This window comes from Rissa tridactyla, chromosome 3, assembly GCF_028500815.1.
Source record: "Rissa tridactyla isolate bRisTri1 chromosome 3, bRisTri1.patW.cur.20221130, whole genome shotgun sequence".
Lineage (NCBI taxonomy): Eukaryota > Metazoa > Chordata > Aves > Charadriiformes > Laridae > Rissa > Rissa tridactyla.
Genome location: NC_071468.1, coordinates 110,075,872 through 110,097,074, shown reverse-complemented (window position 1 = coordinate 110,097,074; position 21,203 = coordinate 110,075,872). Strand labels below are relative to the sequence as shown.

General features: G+C 40.3%; 2 protein-coding genes across 11 annotated transcripts in view; one reads left to right on the top strand and one right to left on the bottom strand.

Moving 5' to 3' along the window:
• The window catches only part of CPSF3 (cleavage and polyadenylation specific factor 3), a 20,787-nt gene extending 8,573 nt beyond the window's left edge, over positions 1-12,214 (bottom strand). Inside the window, exons 1-9 of one of the 2 annotated variants that reach the window (XM_054193952.1) lie at positions 12,058-12,214; positions 11,095-11,158; positions 10,325-10,422; positions 9,278-9,406; positions 8,119-8,296; positions 5,712-5,801; positions 4,520-4,670; positions 2,078-2,253; positions 690-848 (exon numbers count right to left, since the gene is read on the bottom strand). In XM_054193952.1, coding sequence (XP_054049927.1) covers positions 690-848; positions 2,078-2,253; positions 4,520-4,670; positions 5,712-5,801; positions 8,119-8,296; positions 9,278-9,406; positions 10,325-10,422; positions 11,095-11,158; positions 12,058-12,128 — 1,116 coding nt within the window. In that variant the 5' untranslated portion in view covers positions 12,129-12,214. Of the gene's footprint in view, positions 1-689; positions 849-2,077; positions 2,254-4,519; positions 4,671-5,711; positions 5,802-8,118; positions 8,297-9,277; positions 9,407-10,324; positions 10,423-11,094; positions 11,159-12,057 lie in introns of those variants that run through there. The other variant, XM_054193953.1, reaches the window with a different exon arrangement.
• On the top strand, positions 12,215-21,203 carry ITGB1BP1 (integrin subunit beta 1 binding protein 1). 9 transcript variants are annotated; one of them, XM_054193956.1, is made up of 7 exons: positions 12,215-12,264; positions 13,849-13,949; positions 14,839-14,917; positions 15,644-15,780; positions 16,975-17,067; positions 19,944-20,093; positions 20,811-21,203. In XM_054193956.1, exons 2-7 carry the CDS (start codon positions 13,878-13,880, stop codon positions 20,880-20,882), a joined length of 603 nt encoding a protein of 200 aa, XP_054049931.1. In that variant the 5' UTR covers positions 12,215-12,264; positions 13,849-13,877; the 3' UTR covers positions 20,883-21,203. The 9 variants fall into 9 exon arrangements, with proteins under 9 accessions (XP_054049931.1, XP_054049929.1, XP_054049933.1 ...); XM_054193954.1 differs by having other exon boundaries at positions 16,951-17,067; XM_054193955.1 differs by lacking the exon at positions 12,215-12,264 and adding an exon at positions 12,426-12,880 and having other exon boundaries at positions 16,951-17,067.

Genomic DNA, 21,203 nt, shown 5'->3' with positions numbered 1-21,203 from the left:
CCAAGTTAAACGTGAAGAACTGAAGAAAATCTTCAAAGTTCACAAAATACACACTCACAAATGAAAAAAAGCATGCACAACGCACACCATTTCATCTTTTGCATCCCCAGCAGATCTGGGTGTTCATTCTTCTTCCAGACACATCTCATATTTGCATTGAAATTATAACAGTTGTGTGATTCCCATCTCTAAAGGCAAAACTAGACGCCCTGGTTGCCCTTAGCTGCTGGAATTCGTAAGGAAGGATTAAATTCTCTACAACTGGACAGTGGCACAACGTGCACAAGGCAGTGTGATCTCTGACACTGAAGATTTAGATTTAAAATCTAAATCAGTTAGATTTAATATTGACTCCTCGAGAATTGGGGTTAGGGCTCCCCTCTCAAAAAGTGAAACGGTGGAGGGTTCTAAACATGGAGAAAAGTATCAATTATTCTTTCTCATGACAAGATAACTGCTCATAGAAAAGATTATTCTGTATAGCATCACTGGAAATGGCCATATGCAAATTTTCTATACTTTTCATTAGTATGAACCAAAAGCAATTAGCTTTGACTACATAACTGTGCATACCTGACAACAATCTTCTCAGTAAATACAAATAAAGAGACTTGCTATTGGCCAATTCTTTTTAAACATAGCATGAATACTGCTTCAAATTAAGAAGTCACGATGCATTAGCAACTCACCTTAGCAAGAGTTCCTTCAACACAGTACCCTGCTATAATGACTCCATTTCTCTTGTCTGTGCACCAGCTCTCAAACAACTCTCTGGATAAGCCACTCTGCATCATACCTGGGGACGCCATCACAACACTTGGGCCAATATCATCAAAATGATCCATACTCTAAATGGACAAACAGTGAGAATATCAGTTACCATAACTCACTTAAATGAAGGATAGCTTAGCTGCACCCTTGAACAATGTACAAATAGAGCCCTATATTCACAGATTATATCCCATCCAAAGTGCCCTTTGCAGGGAAGTTCCTCCTACTGATGCCCATAAGGAACAAACTATAAGCAGGGATCTATAGTGGAAGAAAAGTTCACAGAATCACACAGAATCACAGAATGGTTCCAGTTGGAAGGGACCTTAAAGATCATCTAGTTCCAATCCCCCTGCCATGGGCAGGGACACCTCCCACTAGACCAGGCTGCTCAAAGCCCCATCCAGCCTGGCCTTGAATGTCTCCAGGGATGGAGCATTGACAGCTCCCCTGGGCAACCTGTTCCAGTGCCTCACCACCCTCACAGTAAAGAATTTTTTCCTGATATCCAATCTAAATCTACCCTCTTTCAGTTTGAGGCCATTACCCCATGTCCTATCATTACACTCCCTGATGAAGAGTCCTGCCCCATCCTTCCGGTAGGGCCCCTTTAGGTACTGGAAGGCTGCTGTAAGGTCTCCCTGGAGTCTTCTCTTCTCCAGGCTGAACAACCCCAACAATCTCAGCCTGTCCTGATAGCAGAGGTGCTCCAGCCCTCTGATCCTCTTTGTGGCCCTCCTTGGACCCATTCCAACAGGTCCATGTCCTTCTTGTGTTGAGAACTCCAGAGCTGGACGTAGTACTCCAGGTGGGGTCTCACCAGAGCAGTGTAGAGGGGCAGAATCACCTCCCTCGACCTGCTGGCCACGCTTCTCCTGATGCAGCCCAGGATGTGGTTGGTTTTCTGGGCTGCAAGTGCGCATTGCCTGCTCATGTTGAGCTTCTTGTCTACCAGCACCCCCAAGTCCTTCTCCTCAGCGCTGCTCTCAAGCCATTCTCTGCCCAACCTGTATTTGTGCCTGGGATTGCCCCGACCCACATGCAGGTCCTTACACTTGGCCTAGTTGAACTTCCTGAGGTTCATACAGGCCCACCTCTCAAGCCTGTCAAGGTCCCTCTGGATGGCATCCCTTCCCTCCAGTTGGGGCGTAAGTTCCCCTCAACCAGCCCTCTAAACACTGGGATGGCAGATAACTCAGATATAAACCTGTACCTAACCCATCTATTAGGATAGTAAACATGCAAACTATTCAGCAAATATGAACTCTTCTGTCACCCTGCCTCTTTTGTAAGACAACAAGCTTACCTTCAGATTACTAATATGCTTGAAGACAAAGGGATTGTTGATGTTAATTTGCTTGCGGATTTTGTCATTCATGGCATTGACATATGTCTGATAAACTGCCATACACTTCTTGGCCAAAGAGGAGGCATAGTATATAGGGATATCGTGGAGTTCAGGATGATTCTGCCAGTATTCATCTAAAAAAGCAAAAACAATGAAAAAGAAGAAAAAACCACCAACAACCAAAACCCCACACAACCCCATCCACAGCATTATCTCCAAAATATATGCTTCTCAGAAATGTTAATACTTCTTGTAACAGATTTAGCAGTGGGTTTTTTTCAGTTTTATTAGAGAAAATCACAAACTTTTTTTTTTTACCTGCTGTACTGAAGAAGAAAAAGCAATCACCAACTAAAAATGTATACAACTAGTACAAACAAACAGGCAAACAAACAAGAAAAAGATGAATTTCAGATATTTTTGGCAGGTCAAATTCCTATCAGTCACCAACTTTGGCTACAAGGGATAAAGTATATGTGATATTACATAGCAATAAATCTACATTTACAACAATGCAAGTTGTACCACACCACTGCAATAATGCTAAAACGACACTGTCAAATATTAATTCTACATCTAGGAACTAGGGACATCTGCATATAGAGATATGTTGGTGAGAATTCACTGTATCATTCTGGAAAACAAACCCATGGAGTTCAAGGTGTGAAGCGAACACCCAGTTATTAAGCCTGGCTTCCTGTATATCACCAACAATTGTATTTTACAAGCTTAACTGAAACAAAACCAGGCAAAAAGCCTCCACGAACCACAGCCGTGGTTATCACTGATGGCAGTAGCCATGACCTTTACTAAACACAAAGAAAAGATCTGAATGCAGCTGTACAAACCTAACATTAATTTTCCCACTTGCATGCAGTTCTGCTAGTCTAAAACATATTTATATTATGTAGCTGGGGAACAATTATCCAAAAAGAGTGGTAGGCTCTTTTGGCTGTATTTGTACATTTAAAATGATATGGCTTTAACCTAAAAGCTTTCATCTGCAGACAAATCTTTTCAGAACATGTCAGAGAGGCTCAAGGACATCAATATCTTAAGCTCAGGTGTGAGGTGGAAACAGCCAGTAAAAGATAACTAATAGCAGGACCTACATTAAACATTAAAAGACTGCACCCATCATCATAATTTTCTGTACCCCACTGCAATATTTTATTTTTTGTCAGACACTTATGGAAAGAAGAAAAACAAACACAGAAGCCTGCGGGCTCAATTGTGTAGGCACGTGAGATGCAACTGCATTTTCTACCTAATTAAGCATCCAATTACATGTCTAGCTTTACTAGATGTATTTTCAAGCTTATCTTCAGAAACTCACTTTCACATCTACACACAGCAAGGAGAGGTGAACAAATGACAAGCTAATGGCTACACAAGATGTAAAATGTTCAGTTTTTGTCTCCTCTATAAAATAAAAAAAACTTAATCAATCACAAGTAGTAAATAATCCTACAACACAGAGTACTACCCCATGAATAGATCCAAATTTCTTATTAACATTTGAATGGACCAGTAACACGTTTTGAAAACAAACTAGTTTCTAATGTTGAGTTAAACTGAAATGGGAAGAGAGAAGAATTTCAGGTAACACTTTAGAGTCAATGTCCCTAAAAATAAGTATTTTGAAATAGTTATCTTTTGATCTTGCAACATTTACATGAGCAACAAGACTGGTGAAAAATCACACACATAATACAAATTACACGTGCTATAAGGAAGCAAAGATGCCTGGAAATAATTTATTTAAAAATTTGGTTTTTTTTCTGAAGTACCTTGTACTAACTACCTTTATATTTTATGTGAAATGCTTGTTATGATCATGTATAATTCTCTCCTTTCCCCCATTTTTGCTCTTCTTAACAAAGGCTAATTTGCTTTCCCATTATCATTATGATTTAGAAATGCTAGAAGCTTCTTTTATGGTCTTCTCAGCTTTTCCCATGAAGAATTCTTCATACAGGTTTGTGAATTAAAGGGCAAAGATAGTGAAACTTTGGAACAAAATGTATCCCTGTTTCAGCAGGACAGTTTAACTAGAAGAGTTGTTACGATTGCTTCCTTTTCAATCTGTAATAATGGTCCCCATTTGCTGAAATGCTGGTTCAACAAGATTCAAAAGTCAAGCACATATTACATATTACCACGCCATTACCCTTTCCTTTCTAGGTCTCCGTCCTACCTCACAAAGCCGAAATGCCTCAGTTGGTTTATTGGATGTTTTGCATTTGAACAAACACACATTATATATTCTAAGGTAATTAACATGCTGGAAAATGGCTGAAGAGTTGTTTAAAAAATTATTATATCTGAAAGACTGCACATGAAAACATTCTCATTTAACTTTATATGCCTTTTATTAAGAGGAACTGTGAAGGTACATACCTAAAATTAAAAGTAGTTCTTGAGCTCGACCCAGGGCAAACACAGGAATAAGACCTCTACCTCCTCTGTTTACAATGTCGTGGACGGTATTACAGAATCTTGCCTCTCGCTCTTCCCTTTTTTCATGAATATGAGTACCATACGTGGATTCCTACATATAGAAAAACCGAATATTAAAAGTGCTGACACAGAGGCTAATTCTTGACCTTCTCCTTTGAATCACACAAGAATTGGAGGGGAGAGGGGGAGGGTTGAGGTGAAGGGAAAAATCAAAACCACCCTCAAATTCCCATAACCATCTCCACCAAGATAAATAACTAAAATTTCCCCTCCCCAAAACCTCTCCCAGCAATTTGGAAAGACAGATCCTGTTAGTAAATAAAAAAAAAATTTAAAAAAAAGTTAGAACTATTATTTTTGATGCTTCTTTTAAAAGGTTTCAAATGTAACATACTGATTTTCCTAACTGCAAATGCTGCCACTGCTTTGATGAAGGGGTTTTCACGTTACCGTGGCTCACTAGTGGTATGTGTGCCACAGTTTAGAAACACCTACCCTAAAAGATAGGAATTACACAAAATACAAGATTTTGATGTGACTTAAAATGAAACTGTCAGTTACAGAAAGCAGTCAGAAGGGACACAATACATTAAATGATTTTCAGCATTACTCTGAAAGATCCCACTGCTCATTTCCAGATAAAACTGTTACTTTTAAAGTTTCCCCTAAGCCTCTGATTTCCCAAACATGGCTTCAGAATAAAACCATTTTGCTCAGAAAACAAAACAAAAATATGGAATAGCACTCAGGGTACCTCTACCCAGGACAAATTCTCAACAAACATAGTTGGAAGTAGCTTAGGTTCTACTGAAGAAAGGTATCTGGCTAAACTGGGTTGGTACAATACACCTAGCATACACAAGTCGAAACCTAATAAACCTCCCATCTTGAAAAGGTTTGTCTAGAGGCTTAAGGAACTTAATCAGAAGGATTATAAAATGAAAATTAGACTTTTTAACACAGTGAAAAGAAATACTGGAGTGTTCTGAATGCCCAAGCGTTTGGATATTTAACACAAATCACGTACTACCATTAAATCACCGCTGTCTTTCTCATTCCACTTCAGCTTTAATTAAGTAATACCCCTATACATATTTGATTACTAACAGAGAAATAATTTTGTAAAACTTACAATTATAAGAATATCAGGTTTAATATTGGGAATCTCAGCTGCCATCAGATGTCTGTCTTCCTGTCTTGAGAAGTCACCTGTATATAAAAGCTAGTGGAGACAAAGAGAAGCAGTTATTCTGATTACAGGTTCTACCAGGTCAGCAGTCTTTAAAAGACTGTTCTATAGGAATGATATTTCTTAAGCAAATATGGTTTTAAAGAATTTATGATAAAAAGGTCCCTTGTACTTTAACTAAAAACTCTTCTGATGTGGACAGTGCTTACAATATTAGGCCAATAGTCCTACAATACTAATATTTTAACCACAATAAGTAACAGTATTTCGAGCAGTACCATAATTCCGACAGAACTAAGTAAACAATTATTAAAATTTTATTTTTCATTTGGGATTTAAAGGTGCCATCTCCAGCCCTTTGCATACATGCACTGACTATTAAGAAGTAAAAATTGACATAACAAAAAATACAGCAGGTCCTAAATGGAAGTAAAGAGTAAATAAAACTGCATTTATATATCAGACTGCAAATGTAATTAATAATCCAATAAAATTACTTATTAAAAAGTCTAAGATTTGCTGATACTAAAAAAAAGCCTCTAATCTAGCAGATTTTCCAAACAGAATGATCACATTCCCCATTACACCAAGAAGTAATTTGTAACTGTTTGTAATTTTCCATTGATGAAAATGTGAACAATAACAAAATACATACTCAGCAACAGCAGATAACTACTCTATAGGTAACCTACTATCACGTTCCTCATTTGCTTCATAGGAAATTAAAAAAACTAATGAATATTAAAGCCCAATTCATTTGAGTCATGCAGAGTCAGAGGGAAATCTTTCTCCATCATGCCTTAATGAGAAAATGAAAACCAAAAAAGGCAGTAAGATATCTACATTTTATTGTAGTCATTGTAAATTCAGTTCTATTTTTATACTTTTTTTACACTTTAAAAAATTCTTAATCATTATAAATCATGAACAAAGTCCTACTAGACGGCACGCCTGAGGACCCCCATCTCTCTTCCCTCTTCAAGGCTGTATGAAACTTTTCTTGGGCCACGATTATCCTACTAAACTCCAATTAATGAGATTAGTTTCAAGTATCTGGTTTTGACACAGCACTGCCTGTGATTATATGATCGATTTATTTAATCTGTGTTTAAAATTAATAATAATCCTATTTCTTTAGGTACTTTCACATAAGAGCATTATGAGAAAAATATAACTCGCATACTTTGACAAATGCCATTTAAGCACTCAGACAGGCAGACGTGGTAAATCAGAATTACAAAACCAAACATCTGTTTATAGATTTTACTAATATGCAGCTTCCACAAGACTGCCTCAGCTACCAGCAACCTCTGCGTGGACCAGCAAGGAAAACTACATATTTTCTGCCCAGCAGAAAAGGACCTGGGGGTGCTGGTGGACGACCAGCTTAACATGAGCCAGCAGTGTGCCCAGGTGGCCAAGAAGGCCAACAGCATCCTGGCTTGTATCAGGAATAGCGTGGCCAGCAGGAGCAGGGAAGTGATGGTGCCTCTGTAGTCGGCACTGGTGAGGCCTCACCTCAAGTACTGTGTTCAGTTCTGGGCCCCGCTGTACAAGAGGGACATTGAAGTGCTGGAGCGTGTCCAGAGCAGAGCTACCAGGCTGGTGAGGGGTCTGGAGACCAGGTCACATGAGGAGCGGCTGAGGGAGCTGGGCATGTTTAGCTTGGAGAAGAGGAGGCTGAGGGGAGACCTCATTGCCCTCTACAACTACCTGAAAGGAGGTTGGAGAGAGGTGGGTGTTGGCCTCTTCTCCCAAGTGAATAATGACAGGACCAGAGGAAATGGTCTGAAGTTGCGGCAGGGGAGGTTTAGATTAGATATTAGGAAGAACTACTTTACTGAACGAGTGGTCAGGCACTGGAACAGCCTGCCCAGGGAGGTGGTTGAGTCACCATCCCTAGAGGTGTTTAAGAAACGTCTAGATGCGGCACTTCAGGGCATGCTCTAGCGGCAAAGATTGTAGGTTGGTTGGTTGGTGGGTTCTTTTGTTTGGTTGGGTTTTTTTGGTTGGGTTTTTTTTTTTGTGTGTGTATGGTTGGACTCGATGATCTCAAAGGTCCTTTCCAACCATGAAGATTCTATGATTCTATATTTAATGGTTCCAAGCCTGAGTCATAACTCACTGCTATAAAATCCAAACATCCTACCTGGTTCAATATATGTGTCACTTGCTAGTTCTAATTAATCAGAAAATATATGCTTTAAGTCAAGGCCTCCCACCTTGACTTGACTCCAAGTCTATTTGACAGATCCAGCCACAGTGGTGGGGCTTAATGAACAATAATAAATAATTAATGACTAAGTTAGGATTCAGGCTTGCTTTCAACTTTATAATAAAAAGAAAATACCTTCACACCAGCTATTTCAATCATAAACATGGCTGCTCCCAGAACGTGGCCTGCGTGGTAACACCAGAATTTGATTCCTGCCACCTCTTTCACTTCATGGAAGTTGATGGTCTCAATCTTGTCCATGCTTTCTTCAAGGTCTGTTTCTGTATATAGCATGTCATCCGCTGATATATTACTGGATATAAGTGAAATGGCTAAATATCAGCTCATCTTAACATCTTAGATCATATTACAGTTGGAAAAAACTCTTTCTGGATTTTTCCCCGCTGACAGTAAAATTCCACTCAGTAATGCTACGTCTCCTATGTTAGAAATCAAGCCCAGGTACTCTAATGCAGTTGACCTAAGCAGAGCTAGAGCATCTTTCTTTTGAAAGGTCGTGCTAGAATAGTTTTTTTCATTTCAGGAGCTGCTCTGTATTTGTCTAAAAGTACCAGTAGATTCCTAGCCCTGGACAGAGATCTGCCACTTAGCTCGTAACAGCCCTCAAAAACCAAACTAAACCACACTTTTCCCATCAGCCCAGAACAAACAAGTTAAAAGAAGACTGTTTATCAGGTTTCTGCCCCAAGCTAGAACCTGCTGAGTTGAGATATGCTCAAGACCACTGCATTCACATAGAAAAGATGTGTCAAGGCATGTAACAGAAGGAAAAAAAAAAAGGAGGAAAAAAAAATAAAAAAAGAGAAAAATCCCAACAACATGTAAGTAACAGAGCGCTCTTTGTATATTTAATATCTGATACAACCTTGTCCTGAAAATTGATTTGTATATTTAGGGGCTTAAAATTCATTACTTACATGAAGCTTAAGAGAAAATAGACATTAAAAAGCATGAGAACAAAAGAGTGTCTTAAGAGAAACAGATGGGGAGGAAAAAGAAGGATACTAGTACAGGTCCAAATAAGGAAAATGAAAAGAATGAAAAGAAAGAAGGAAAGATTTGTTTGTTTGTTTTATTGATAGGAAATTATTTGAGACATATTATCCATGAGGCAGTAAGATGACTCATTACTTCTAACCTGGTTATAATGTTGCTACTTGTAGCAACATCCAGGTTCTTCCAGCCACCTTTGTTGGCTTCATTTTCAATTTCCTATTGGATATGTAGGTGAAATAATTCAGGAGTTGAAGAGAAAAACCATAGGTCGGCTTACCTGACTTTGACATAGTCTGAAAGAAGCCATCTGTAAATAGCTTTTGTGGCATGAGTCATGAACGTCCTTCCTTTAAAACTTGTTTTCTGCAAAAACCATGGCAAAGCCCCACAGTGATCTAAATGGAAACTTAAAACAGACACACAAATCCAATTAATACATTAACATTACACAACACTAATATACAATATATATCATATAATTCACTGGATTAACATAGATAGCACCATGAAAATCCAGAAATAGAATTTGCAACCTCCTTGTTAACTACGTTGGTCTATATTCTGGTCTAGTCTAGTGACTACAAACGCAACCAAGAAAAGATAAGAGTAATACAGGAAACTTTCCAATTATCGCAAAGGTTTTGCCCGTATAATTTCAGAATTAACGTTCTTGTCATTTACATATACCTTTAGAGGGAGAAGAATAACAGTAACCAGGAACACAATAAATGTCAAGGATACAAGAAAGTTATCAAATGTGATCCTAAGTTTGCACTTTGGACACCATGGGTTAAAACACGAACTACCAAAATAAAATTATTTGGCCATATTTCTACTTTGACCTATCTGAAGGAAGTACTTTTGAAATATAGGTAGAACAAAGACATAACACAAAAACTCAGGATTTCATACAGACTGTTTAAATAATTTAGAAATGGCTCTCCTCGCCTCTCAGTCACTAAGCAATATTTAAACCACATTCAAAGATTGTGTAAGTCTCTGAGAACATTTTCATTCAAAGCCAATAGAGCAAAAACCACAAGCAATACTTTTCAGCAGTCTTTATGCAGAAAACTCATTCTAGAAGCTGTCAAAACAGTGTTAAAGCAGGCCAGGTTATAAAAAAGACATCACAGCAAGCTCAGAGGAGAGTTGTCATGTCAACAGTGACTGAACATCCTTAATTTAAAGAAAGCTGGAAACTAAAATTTTGCTACGCCACTACATCAATGGAACATCCATTTTCAGCCTCTCTTAATAACGTACAAGTGAACACAGCTCAGACCATGACCTCAGTATATTTGTTCTTTTAGGTGCAACTTACTGACTAATTAGAAGGAGATCAATCTCAGCAGGATCTATCAAATCAATGTAAGGAAGAGCATCCATTCCTTCCAGTCCAGGATGGATTCCACAATCAAGCTGAAAAATGAAGTTAAAGCTTCTAACAGAACACATAAAAACACCTCTTCCATTTTGGTCTAAAACGTAGTTACTAGTGACTGATAACTTTTAGCATCATGCAAAAAAAAAGTATTTTTTCCTTAAACACTGCTTTTTAGCATTGGATTTCACATCTTGGGCTTCTGTCCAGATGACTTATCTCCACTGGAAAACTGACCACCTTTCAAAAGATCACAGTCTTTGTTTATAATTTTGTATCTTTGCAAGCCTTCATTCACACTTCAACAATACCTGAATATACATAACCAGTGTATGCAAGTTATTTCAGCTACCACCTGAGAAGACAGCTGGAAAAGGGAAAGAGAACATGTATGTGTTTACACGTGACTGTTTACACGTAACTGTAGGTAAACATTAGCCTTAGGTTCCACTGAAACCTACTAAGTGTAAATTTTAGAATCTACACTTAAAACACATATATTCTGTTTGGGGATATGGATTTATTTTACAGGACAGCATCTGTAATGCCTACTGTCATATATGCAATATTGTTCCAGAAAGCTACAAAACGTGCCTTATCTAGCACAGTGGCTGACTTCAGTGTGGAGGCTGAAGTTAACTTATAACATCTTTTTGTAATCTGAAGTACCATAATGAGAGGGCGTACATATATATTTATGCAATAATTACCATTATTTTTCTTCCTTTAAACTCCAGAATAATGCATGACCTTCCTACTTCTTGACCAGCACCTCTGTAAAGGATAGCAAAGTCACCAAAATTACAACAATGCACATTGTAGAGATGTAACTGTTCATTGGATGCCATTAGTGGGATTCTTTTTCTATGTAGAAATAACAACTGCACAGTCCTTTTAAGCTCAGATATTTAAAGTAACTGAACAGTTCTATTTATCTCGATGGAAATGACCCTATTTAATGCAGCAGAAATAAAAAGAATATTTGGGGAAATTATTTTGGTCTCTTATGATTTTTATAGCATGCCTGCACACTGGGCTCTCAAAGTATTGAGATGTATAATGAATGGAAAGTTCACTTAAATAACAAATTACCTTGGTCTGAATAAGCTTTGCAGTAGCATCCTCAAGTTGTCCAGAAGACAACTCTTGTGATGCTACCAGAAACACCTCCAAATTGCATTGACATCTTTACCAGAGAAAAAAAAAAAAAAAACAAAACCAAAACAACAAACCACAACTTAAAACACTACAAAACCCACGATGCTGTCGAAATGCAAAAGGGCAAAAAATGAGGTTTTTAGCTCGGACAGCACTGCAACATCGCATAAGGAAAGGAGGCAGACCTTCCAGCCGCGCATGACAGCTCTCCCGGCGACTGCAGCCTGCCCGCAACGAAAAACCAGGAGCGGGGGGAAAGCGGCATCCCGGGATTTCACCGCCCGGGACAACGTTCCACCCGGGGAACGATCCCGCCTCGCCTGTCGCGATGGCGATACACACCCACCACAGCCCCGCGGGACGGGCCTCCGAACCGCGGCCCGGCCCGGCTGCCCTGGCCCCGGCGCCGGCGCCTCCCCGATACACCCCCCCAGGCCCGAAACCCCCTCGGGCCCGACAACCCCCCTCGGGCCCAGCGCCCGGCTCCCCCCGTCGCGCCCGCCCCGGCCGCTCACAGGGGGCGGATGAGCAGCTGATCGCTCTCCTCCGCCGGGATCAGGGCCTCGGCTTTCCGCTTGGCCGACATGGTAGGGGTGAGTCCCGGCGGCCACCGGCACCGCCGTCCTCCCCCCGGCCCCGCTCGCCCGCCTTCCCCCTTCCGCTTCCGGGTGGCTCCGCATGCGCGACGGAAGCGGAAGGGAGCGTGCGGGCAGCGGGCTGAGGTGAGGCGGGGGGCCGGCCGGCGGCGGGGAGTGGGGTTTGGGGTTCTCGTCCGGCTGCGGGGATCCCGGCAGCGGGCCCGTGGGGAAGGGGCTGAGGGGAAGCGACCCTGGGGCGGGGGGGGGTGGGGGGCTGTAGAGGAGCCCTCAGCGCCAAAACGCCGCTCGGCGCTGCCTGCCGTGACAGGGGCCGCGGCCCTGCCGTCTCCCGGCGGCGGGCACCAGGCAGCCTGCCTCTCACCTCTCAGTGGGAAGCGGGTTTAGTGTTTTTTTCCTTTATCAGGTTGTCGTTTGGGGCTAGAAGGGAAGAACAGGTAGGCGCGGGTGCAGTGCTGCCCTGCCCGGCTCCTCCCCGCCGCAGAGCCTGGAGTCGGGCAGGGCTCGGTCGTTCCCGCATCCCTAGTGGAAAAGATGTACCGCAGAAAACGCAGTGTGCTAAGCAAGGAGCTGCTAAGAGCTCCTTAATCATCTAATGTATTAAAAAATTTTGTAAAGTAGCGTAAGCTGTCCCTTCCTCAGAGACTACCGGCAGAACCGGGAATTTTGCCTGTCTTCTAGCCGCTGCTCTGAAGGAGGGGCGGCCAGGTCCATGCTAGTGGCTGGCAGGAGCCCCGGGCAGGTGGGTGTGCTGGGTACCGCCATGCCTCGCTGCACCTCTTGTCGCTGAAGGTGGTTTTTGGTCTGCCGGGGACCAAGCATTCGCTTAATGTCAAACACAGCAGCAGCCTGGGGACTGTAATCCAGCACTGCATCACAGATCTGAGCTCTTTCTTGTGCATCTTCCAGGATTTGCTGCAGAGTGAGCTGTCTTAAATAGGCTGCCTTCCTCCTTTGTCCTATTTCTTCCACCTGCTCAAAACTTCTGAACCTTTGTAATTAAAATATTCTTCTCTGAAGCTGGGAAGCACGGTTTGAGCACCCCCTGACTGGGAGCCATCTCTTCTTGACACTGTCTGGCTGAATGCTAGGTGAAGCAATTGCAGTAGTAGGGCAGATACAGGAAAAATGCTTCTGGAATACTCTCAGAACTCCCAGTAACTCAGCTCTGAGGCAGTAAATGTAACGTGCTTCTTGCTTTAATTTTCAGGAACATATTAAGTAATAATGGCTGCTCCAAGAAGTATTACAATCGGTAGTTCTTTAGAAGTAGGTTTTTTGTTTTTAATGGGAGCATAATCTTTGGAGCAGGATTTGCATTGGATGCACTGTTGTAGGGCACTTAGATTGTAGTTACAAATAAAAAAAATCTCATGCTTTTAAGTGGGAATAAAAATTTTAAAATTTTGTCTTGTTTCTAAATCTATATCATTATATGCATTAGAAATTGGCCTTTGCAATAGTCTGTAAACTAGGTAGGAACATTTTTTTTTATGAATCAGAAGAAGGAAGTTTTAGCAGAGAGCTTGAGGGACTTTCCCCAGTCACATATGAAGAGCACCAGAGGAACATTTCTGCTTCCATTCTCCGATTCAGTAGCTTACTATTTTCCAGTTTTTGTCCATTTTGGATACAGTCATTGTGGTGTTTGCTAGAAACGTCAATTCCCTTGATGATATGACAACTACCGTTTTTATTTTTCCTACCCAGAAGATTTTCCTTGATCCAATTATGACAAAATGTTTAGAAAAGGGAAAAAGCGACACAGCAGCAGCAGCTCACAAAGCAGTGAAATCAGTACTAAAAGCAAGGTAAGCTGAATTTGGTATATTCTTTGTGGAAGCACTTTCATTTGTTACAAGTTGAGCGTTAAGCGGTTTTCTTGCACTGATGGTAGGATGTGATTTCCATAAAATGCCATGTTCCACAAGGAGAACTTCCTACTTCTATTCCTCAGATTATGTTACGAGAGTTAAAAAAACCCCTATCCACTATAAAGCCCTTGTATTCTGAGATGAATGCTCGATTGCTTCCATAGTGAAGCGCACAAACGCAAGAGCTCCTGGCAGCACAATACTATGGTTTGGAGGAAAGAGTAATACGTTTGTTCTGTAGTGACAAGTATTGTCTTTAAGAAGGTGCCTAGTGCCAGGTACCAAGAATGAGTTTATTCTTCAGTACTAGTTGGTTACTCAGTATCTCTGAAAAGTATTCTTCATTTTGAATAATGTGTCCATTTTGTCTGATAGGTTTTGGAATGATCAGTTGAATGTTCTGGATTTTCCAAGGTGCCATTTCACTTCCCTTGCACTGCTATGTTATTTCAAGCATTGGTGACAAGCATGTAGTTGTCAATTTCTTCAAGTTAAGATGCAGTACCAGAAAAGTCTGGACATAACTTTAAGGTTCATTTTCTCTTTTTCTTTTATTTCCTCCTCCTTTCAAAAGATTTGTGGACTTCTCAAGGGTTGCTGCAGAATGTATGTCAGTCTAATCTACATTGAGGCAGAAAGATAACTTCAGGAAAGAAATAGGTGTTGGGTTTTTTTTTCCACATTTTTTTGCAGTGCTGCTTAAGTAATTAGAATGTAAACACTAGTTTATTTAAAAAAAAAAAAAAGGGTTGAAGCAGGGCATCTCAAAATGAATTGTTAATATGTTATCAGTAACTTTCTGATGATACTATTTTTTTTTTCTTAGTCTGTAGACTCCAGTCTTGGAGGACTTTCCAGGTCTAGTACTGTGGCTAGTCTAGATACAGACTCCACGAAAAGTTCAGGTACGTAATCAGAGTTCGAGGAGGTATGTATAGAGCAGGGTTAACTTTATGTGTGTCTGTATAAAAAAGCAGAAAATGTAAAAGGTTAAAATATGTATTTTTAATAATTGTGGGTGAATCTGTTAGCTTGTTGACTAATGCATGCATAGCTCTAGGCCTCTAAAGTATTATTAAGGATTCATCTAGGATTCAGTCACAGTTTTCAAAGTAAAGTGTCTAATTAAGAAAAACTTATTTGTGTTACCAGTCTGTTACACAGCATAAATCTTGTATAACTTTTTGGAAGCTATATTTCCTGCTTTTAGAAGTTTACATTTGCACTGAAATAATAGAAATAAGATTTGATTTTACTTGGTTTTGCTCACCATATCACAGCGCATCACTGTTAGACCAAGCAGTTCATTTAAAAAAAAAAATATACATATATAAAAGTAGAACCAGCTTTTCTGTGTTTTCTGATTTAAGGTTGTAAATTCCAAATTTGAATTTGTATAAACAATGCTGTATCATGGATTCATGTGAAACTCTTGACTTCACCAAGGGCTGTTCTGAATCAACCCAGGACAGTTCATTAAAGAGAGGAGTTAATATACTGTGGTACAGTTAAGTGTTTAATGAAGGTCTGCAAAAATTATGGAATTTAGTAAGTTAGCCCCATTGACACCAATTAGAATAGCATTACTGTTCTGGAATTCTTCAGAAATGCTTTGTTTTATTCTGTTGCAGGACAAAGCAATAGTAATTCTGATACGTGTGCAGAATTCAGAGTTAAATATGTTGGTGCCATTGAAAAACTGAAGTATAATGAGAGCAAAAACCTTGAAGGGCCATTGGACTTGATAAATTACATAGATGTTGCACAGGTAAGTGGGTTACAAAAGACAATACCAACAACATCAGAAGATTTTAAGTTTAGGTGTATTTATTTCATATTATCACATGATCTGACATCTTTCTCTGTAAATTTTAGACTTCCTAGAATAAAGCAGCTTACTTTAAAAAATACTTCGGTATGAATCTTAAAAGCTGTCACACTCAATTCCATCTTACCGAGTAACTGGAGAAGATGCACTGAAAAGGCCGTTCTGAAGAAACAGACTCAGAGCAAAGGCCCTTTTAGTGAGTCATTACTGACCGAGTATCCCAACTGAAAGTTGTTATATTGTCTTCATCACTGTTAGCATTAGTATCTGTGAAAGAATATCTCCTCCAGGTTTCCTCAGTAGCGTAGAAGTTTTCCTATAGAGGAAAAAGTCAAGTTTCTGCTTACAGTCACTTACGAACCTGTGACCAAAGAACCTGAATAATATTTGGCTCATCCTTGCCAAACTGTGGTTGCTTCTACTTATTTTTGTACTAAAAGCTGTAACTGGTGGTTCTCATTAGGTAGCTGATCGTTTGTATCTTTAAAAGCACAGAATGTGTTTATCTTACAGCAACTCGACACTTCAAGTATCTGAATGTATGCTAAAACTATTTTTACAGCCAAATAACAAAATTGCTGCCAGTGTGGACCATCGATCATCCAGGGTCAGCGCAGCATGACAGGGCATGCATTGTTTTTCAGCCCATCTGATCTGACCACTCCCCCCTGAGATGATAAATTCCTTTCTGGAATCATGTAGTGAATAGAATAAAAAAGAAATATTTCCGTTGGAAGGGACAACAGCAATCATCTAGTCCAAATGCCTGACCACTTCAGGGTTGACCAGAAGTTAGTGTGTGTTATTAAGGGCATTGTCCAAATGCCTCTCAAAAACTGACAGGCTTGGGGCATCGACCACCTCTCTAGGAGGTCTGTTCCAGTGTTTGACCACCCTCTTGGTAAAGAAATGCTTCCTAATGTCCAGCCTAAACCTCCCCTGAACATATTTCACATCAAGTTAAGGGACTGGATGAGTGCAAGAGCGGCCGGCAGGCTCCACAGATATGAGCAGGGTTAGTGATATTGCTGATCCAGTGGACTGAAGTACACATTAACACATTTTCTAGTATGTATCTCAGTTGTTCATGTTCTTCTGTCTGCACTAAAGGCTTTTGTTTGTTTCCCTCCAAAGCAAGATGGAAAGTTACCTTTTGTTCCAGGTGAAGAGGAGTTTATTATGGGAGTTTCCAAATACGGCATTAAAGTTTCAACATCTGATCAGTATGTAAGTGATTCACAAGTAACTCTCTTTTTGGTGAGAGTTGAAAAGTGCTTTCATTTGTTTCTCTGATAGATGATCTGTGTCACCAAAATGTCACTTCTGGCTTTAAGCAAAACAAACAAAAAACTAAAAAAAGCTCTCTGGTTGGATTTATGACAAAAATCCATTCCTTTTGAGACAGAGCACCAGACAAAAGGCAAGCAAGCCTTTATGCTCTTTGGGCATATCTTCCTTTCCACGTGGCTGTCCTGCCATCTTCTCACGTGGAAAAGTAGCATGACTCTGGTGGTCAAGACCATAGGTTCCTCAGCCTGAGTTAGTAGTGCAATTCCTGTTTATGTTATTGTGGAGAGGAAAAAAAAAAGGATGTGTTTTTCAAGAGTACCCGAGTTGTCTTCCTCTTTGAAGTTCCAGCTTTGCACTCCTAATCTAGGAGTGTGAGTTCACTCCAGCATTAAAGCCTCATGATTTCACTTTATTGATCAAGCCTATTTTTTGTTTGCATCATTTCCTACGTGTAGTTTATTTTCCTTTAGCGCACTTAAAGTAGCTTTTTTGCTAAAAATAAAAATCCGGTCTCTTCCCTAGGGCCCTCCAGTTGCCTTTGTATAGCTTTGTATTGCAGCCATGTGGTTTCCTTCTGGTTGCCCTCAGAGCCCCAGATACCATAAATACTTGGCCTTATGAAGTCGTGACCCGTCAACAACCCCGCAATGCCTGTTCATAAAAGCCTCAAGTATGAGGACGGTGAATAGCGTTGCTCAATAGCTGAATACTCTGAAGAGAGCCAAAAAGTTTCCTTTGGTCCCTTCAGTAAATAAAACACTTGTTTCTAATGCCTGGGAAGAAGTGTAGTAGTTGATACTCAAACTTTGAATTGTTTTGGGTTCTGGTTTTTCTGTCCTCCTAAATTCTTAGTTCTCATTAAGAACATAGGTTATGCTATTATTTAAATTATTTTGTACTTTGATAAAGATCAAATAGGTAATTTTAAGACTTTTATCCATCATTCTTCTGGCTTCAAGCTGAAAGCAAAAGCACGCACAAGCTGATAAAGCCTTCTGTGATTAAGCTGGCTTGCACTGGCGTTTTATTGCATTGCATTCCGTTTCCCGGATTCTGGCTTTTTGCATCTGTGTCACTGTTGACATGTAATTTGTCCTTTAGTGTGTTAGCCCACCTAACTCTTTCATAGAGTTCCAAAATAGAAAGGTTTTCTCTGCATTCATACAAAGAATTCAGTCTTTTAAGACTTCAGGGGAGAAGTGAGAGTTCTGTGATTTGTAGGTACCTTCGCAGGTAATAGGCAAGTATTTATTTCAGATACCAAAAAAAAAAATTGACTGAAGGTCAAAATAGAAAATTTTTCCTCATGGATTTCAGCCAACATTTGAGAAATTATTTAATTAGTGGCTGAAATATTTGCAGATACGTAATTCACTGACATATTTCCATTGTTTGTGGATGCAACCACTAGAAACTGAAGGTGAAGTATTTATAGAAGTCACACTGAGGCTTTGGCCTTCTTCACGTTCCATTTGAGTCTGTTTGTACATTATATATACGTACATACAGGTATGGCACAGTTTGTCCATCTGCCATCTCATTTCTCTCTCAACCGCAGAATCCCCTCATAGCCAAATACTGGAAGGAGGGGAGGAAATGAATTTACAGGGGGACTGTGAACTTTATTCTGTCCTCCCTCTTTTAGTGATAATCCACATGCACATTAGTGCTGTAGCAAGTTGCAAGCAAGTAAGTCTAAGAAGTTGCAAGTAATTTGGAGGTGAATCTTGGCATCTTTCATACAGAGACTGGAGGGCTGATCCAGTAGGTTCCCTGTTGGCTCCAGCTGTGTTCAGTACGGTATGAATAATTGTGAGTGATTGCTGAGGCAATGTCAGGGATGGAGACGTTTTTCAGCAAGGTGATTTTAGGAGCTTTGCTAGAGGCGCTCTCTCAACGGTTTCATAGCAGGCATCAAGCTCACTGTCCATTTTTACAGCTTCTGTATCGAAGTGGATGTTTCTTTAGACCCTTCAGCTACTGACAGGGACAAGGTGTTTAATGCCATGAACACAGAAGAAGAGCTGTCCTGAAGTCATAAGACCCTAGAGGTGGTATGACTGGAAAAAAGCAGGTGTATATTGCCAGTTGGGGAGGATCGCTTGAGAAGAAAGGCTCTGTGTAGGGTAGGTCTGCAGATACCTGGTACTGGACAACATCAACCAATCCCTTTTTGAAATGGCTAAGGTCAGAACTGTTGGGTCGATGGTGGAAGCCTGCAACTGTGGTGGAGAGTAGATGTCTCCCAGACTAGACCTCTGCAAGAGTCAGGACCCATGCTGTGGCTCAGGCCGCAAGTGGCCTGGCTATATCCACATGGCTACCCTCCGCCCTGAAGCAACTAACCTTGCCCATACCCTCTTCTGTGAACAGTTTGTGGTGTTCACCCTTCCCGGAACGGAGGCAGGGCCTTGTCTGGAAAAATACTGGAAAACTAAAAAGTCGTTTTAAGTTACCCCTGTGCCAGAGGGACAGAGTGTATCACCTATCATACTCACAGCAGGCGAGTGAGGATAGGTGGGAAATGAATGTGCGCTTCCATAGGATGGACAGGAATACATATAGTCCACATATGAATGCAATTCTAAAGTAGAAGCAAAAATTAAAGCAAAAATTGTGTTAAACCTCCACTTACTTTTTTTTTTTAATCTTGACTAAACTGTCAATTAAAAAAATTATAATTTTACCAAGGAATACACTTCTGTAAATAAATCTGAAGTATTCTTTAGTAAAAGAAAGGATCAAAACAGGTGGAAAACTGAAATGGCTGTTACGCTGTTCCAGAGTAACTTTTATTTGCCACATGGTTTCAGGATGTGTTACATAGGCATGCTCTCTATTTAATTGTACGGATGGTCTGCTATGATGATGGTCTGGGAGCAGGAAAAAGTTTACTGGCTTTGAAGACAACAGATGCAGCCTCTGAAGAATGCAGCCTCTGGGTATATCAGTGCAATAGTTTGGTAAGAGTTTATGTTTACAGTATTTAATTTAGGTATCAGTATTTCAAGTGTAAAGGGAGATTCTAAAACCCAAAGCCCTTGTGAAGACTTTTTGGCAGAAGGGAGATTGCTCAATTAAAAGAAGAGTATAAATATGCCCTGGCTGAGGGGGGGAGAAAAGCCCTGCTGACTGCATTTGATCAGCTTTGAGGAGAAATACCTACATTCCCTAAAATTGCCAATGAATGTACACGCCTGAGAAAACTCTGCAATCTGAAGAGTGCTGTCGTAGCTGCTAAGGACAATCCTCTGTATTTTCAAAGACAAAAATCTCTTTAAAATCAGACAGAGCAGGGAGGGATTGAGTAACGAGTCTGATAATAGAGCATGCATTCACATTTATAAGCAAGGGAAGTGATCTCCTCTTAAGATACTATGATACGACACACACCCTTAGCAGCGCTGGGGGAACACATGAACTGACTTTCTGAATGCTAGTGTCCTGCTATGATGAAAGCTAACAACTCTGACTTGTTTCAAAAGAGCTTATTTAAAACAGCTTCCCACACGTCATTGCAGACCACAGAAATCAAATTAAATCTCACTTGTGCTACTCCATTTTGCATGTCTCTGCCAAAAGAATGATAAAGGTCACATTTTGCTTTAAATGAGTTTTGAGACGTTTAGGAGTTCTTCAGAAAGTTAACGTGTGTGCTTGGGTTTGTTTTTTTTTTTTAGGAACAAGCACAAGCTATTTGCAAAGTGTTATCTACAGCCTTTGATTCAGTTTTAATGTCAGAGAAGTCCTGATTTTCCTTCAGCAGCATGTGGTGATGTAGTACAAGCGGCCTTTGTGTATGAGGAGGAAATGGGGCTCCTTTGTGACACCACGGACTGGCTGTGTAGCTACCCACAAACCTAGGAAAGACTGGCTGGACAAAGAGGAGCCACGCGGCCTTGCACATGGTACTTTGTCATTCCCCAAACATGACTTGAAGAAATTATTCCATCTTCAGTTTCCAGGACAATACAGAATTTTATATTTAACATGATTTTTTTTTTCCTAAATCGTGTTTTCTATGTTAATGTCAATATTGTAGAAATGTAAAATAAAACTGACACTTCCTTCTA

What these genes read in the sequence shown, in the direction of transcription:
- ITGB1BP1 (XM_054193954.1), top strand. Translation starts at nt 13,878, where the DNA reads ATGTTTAGAAAAGGGAAAAAGCGACACAGCAGCAGCAGCTCACAAAGC. An exon ending in ATTACATAGATGTTGCACAG is followed by an intron (nt 15,781 to 16,950) that starts GTAAGTGGGTTA and finishes TCTGCACTAAAG; the next exon opens with GCTTTTGTTTGTTTCCCTCC. An exon ending in TATATCAGTGCAATAGTTTG is followed by an intron (nt 20,094 to 20,810) that starts GTAAGAGTTTAT and finishes TTTTTTTTTTAG; the next exon opens with GAACAAGCACAAGCTATTTG.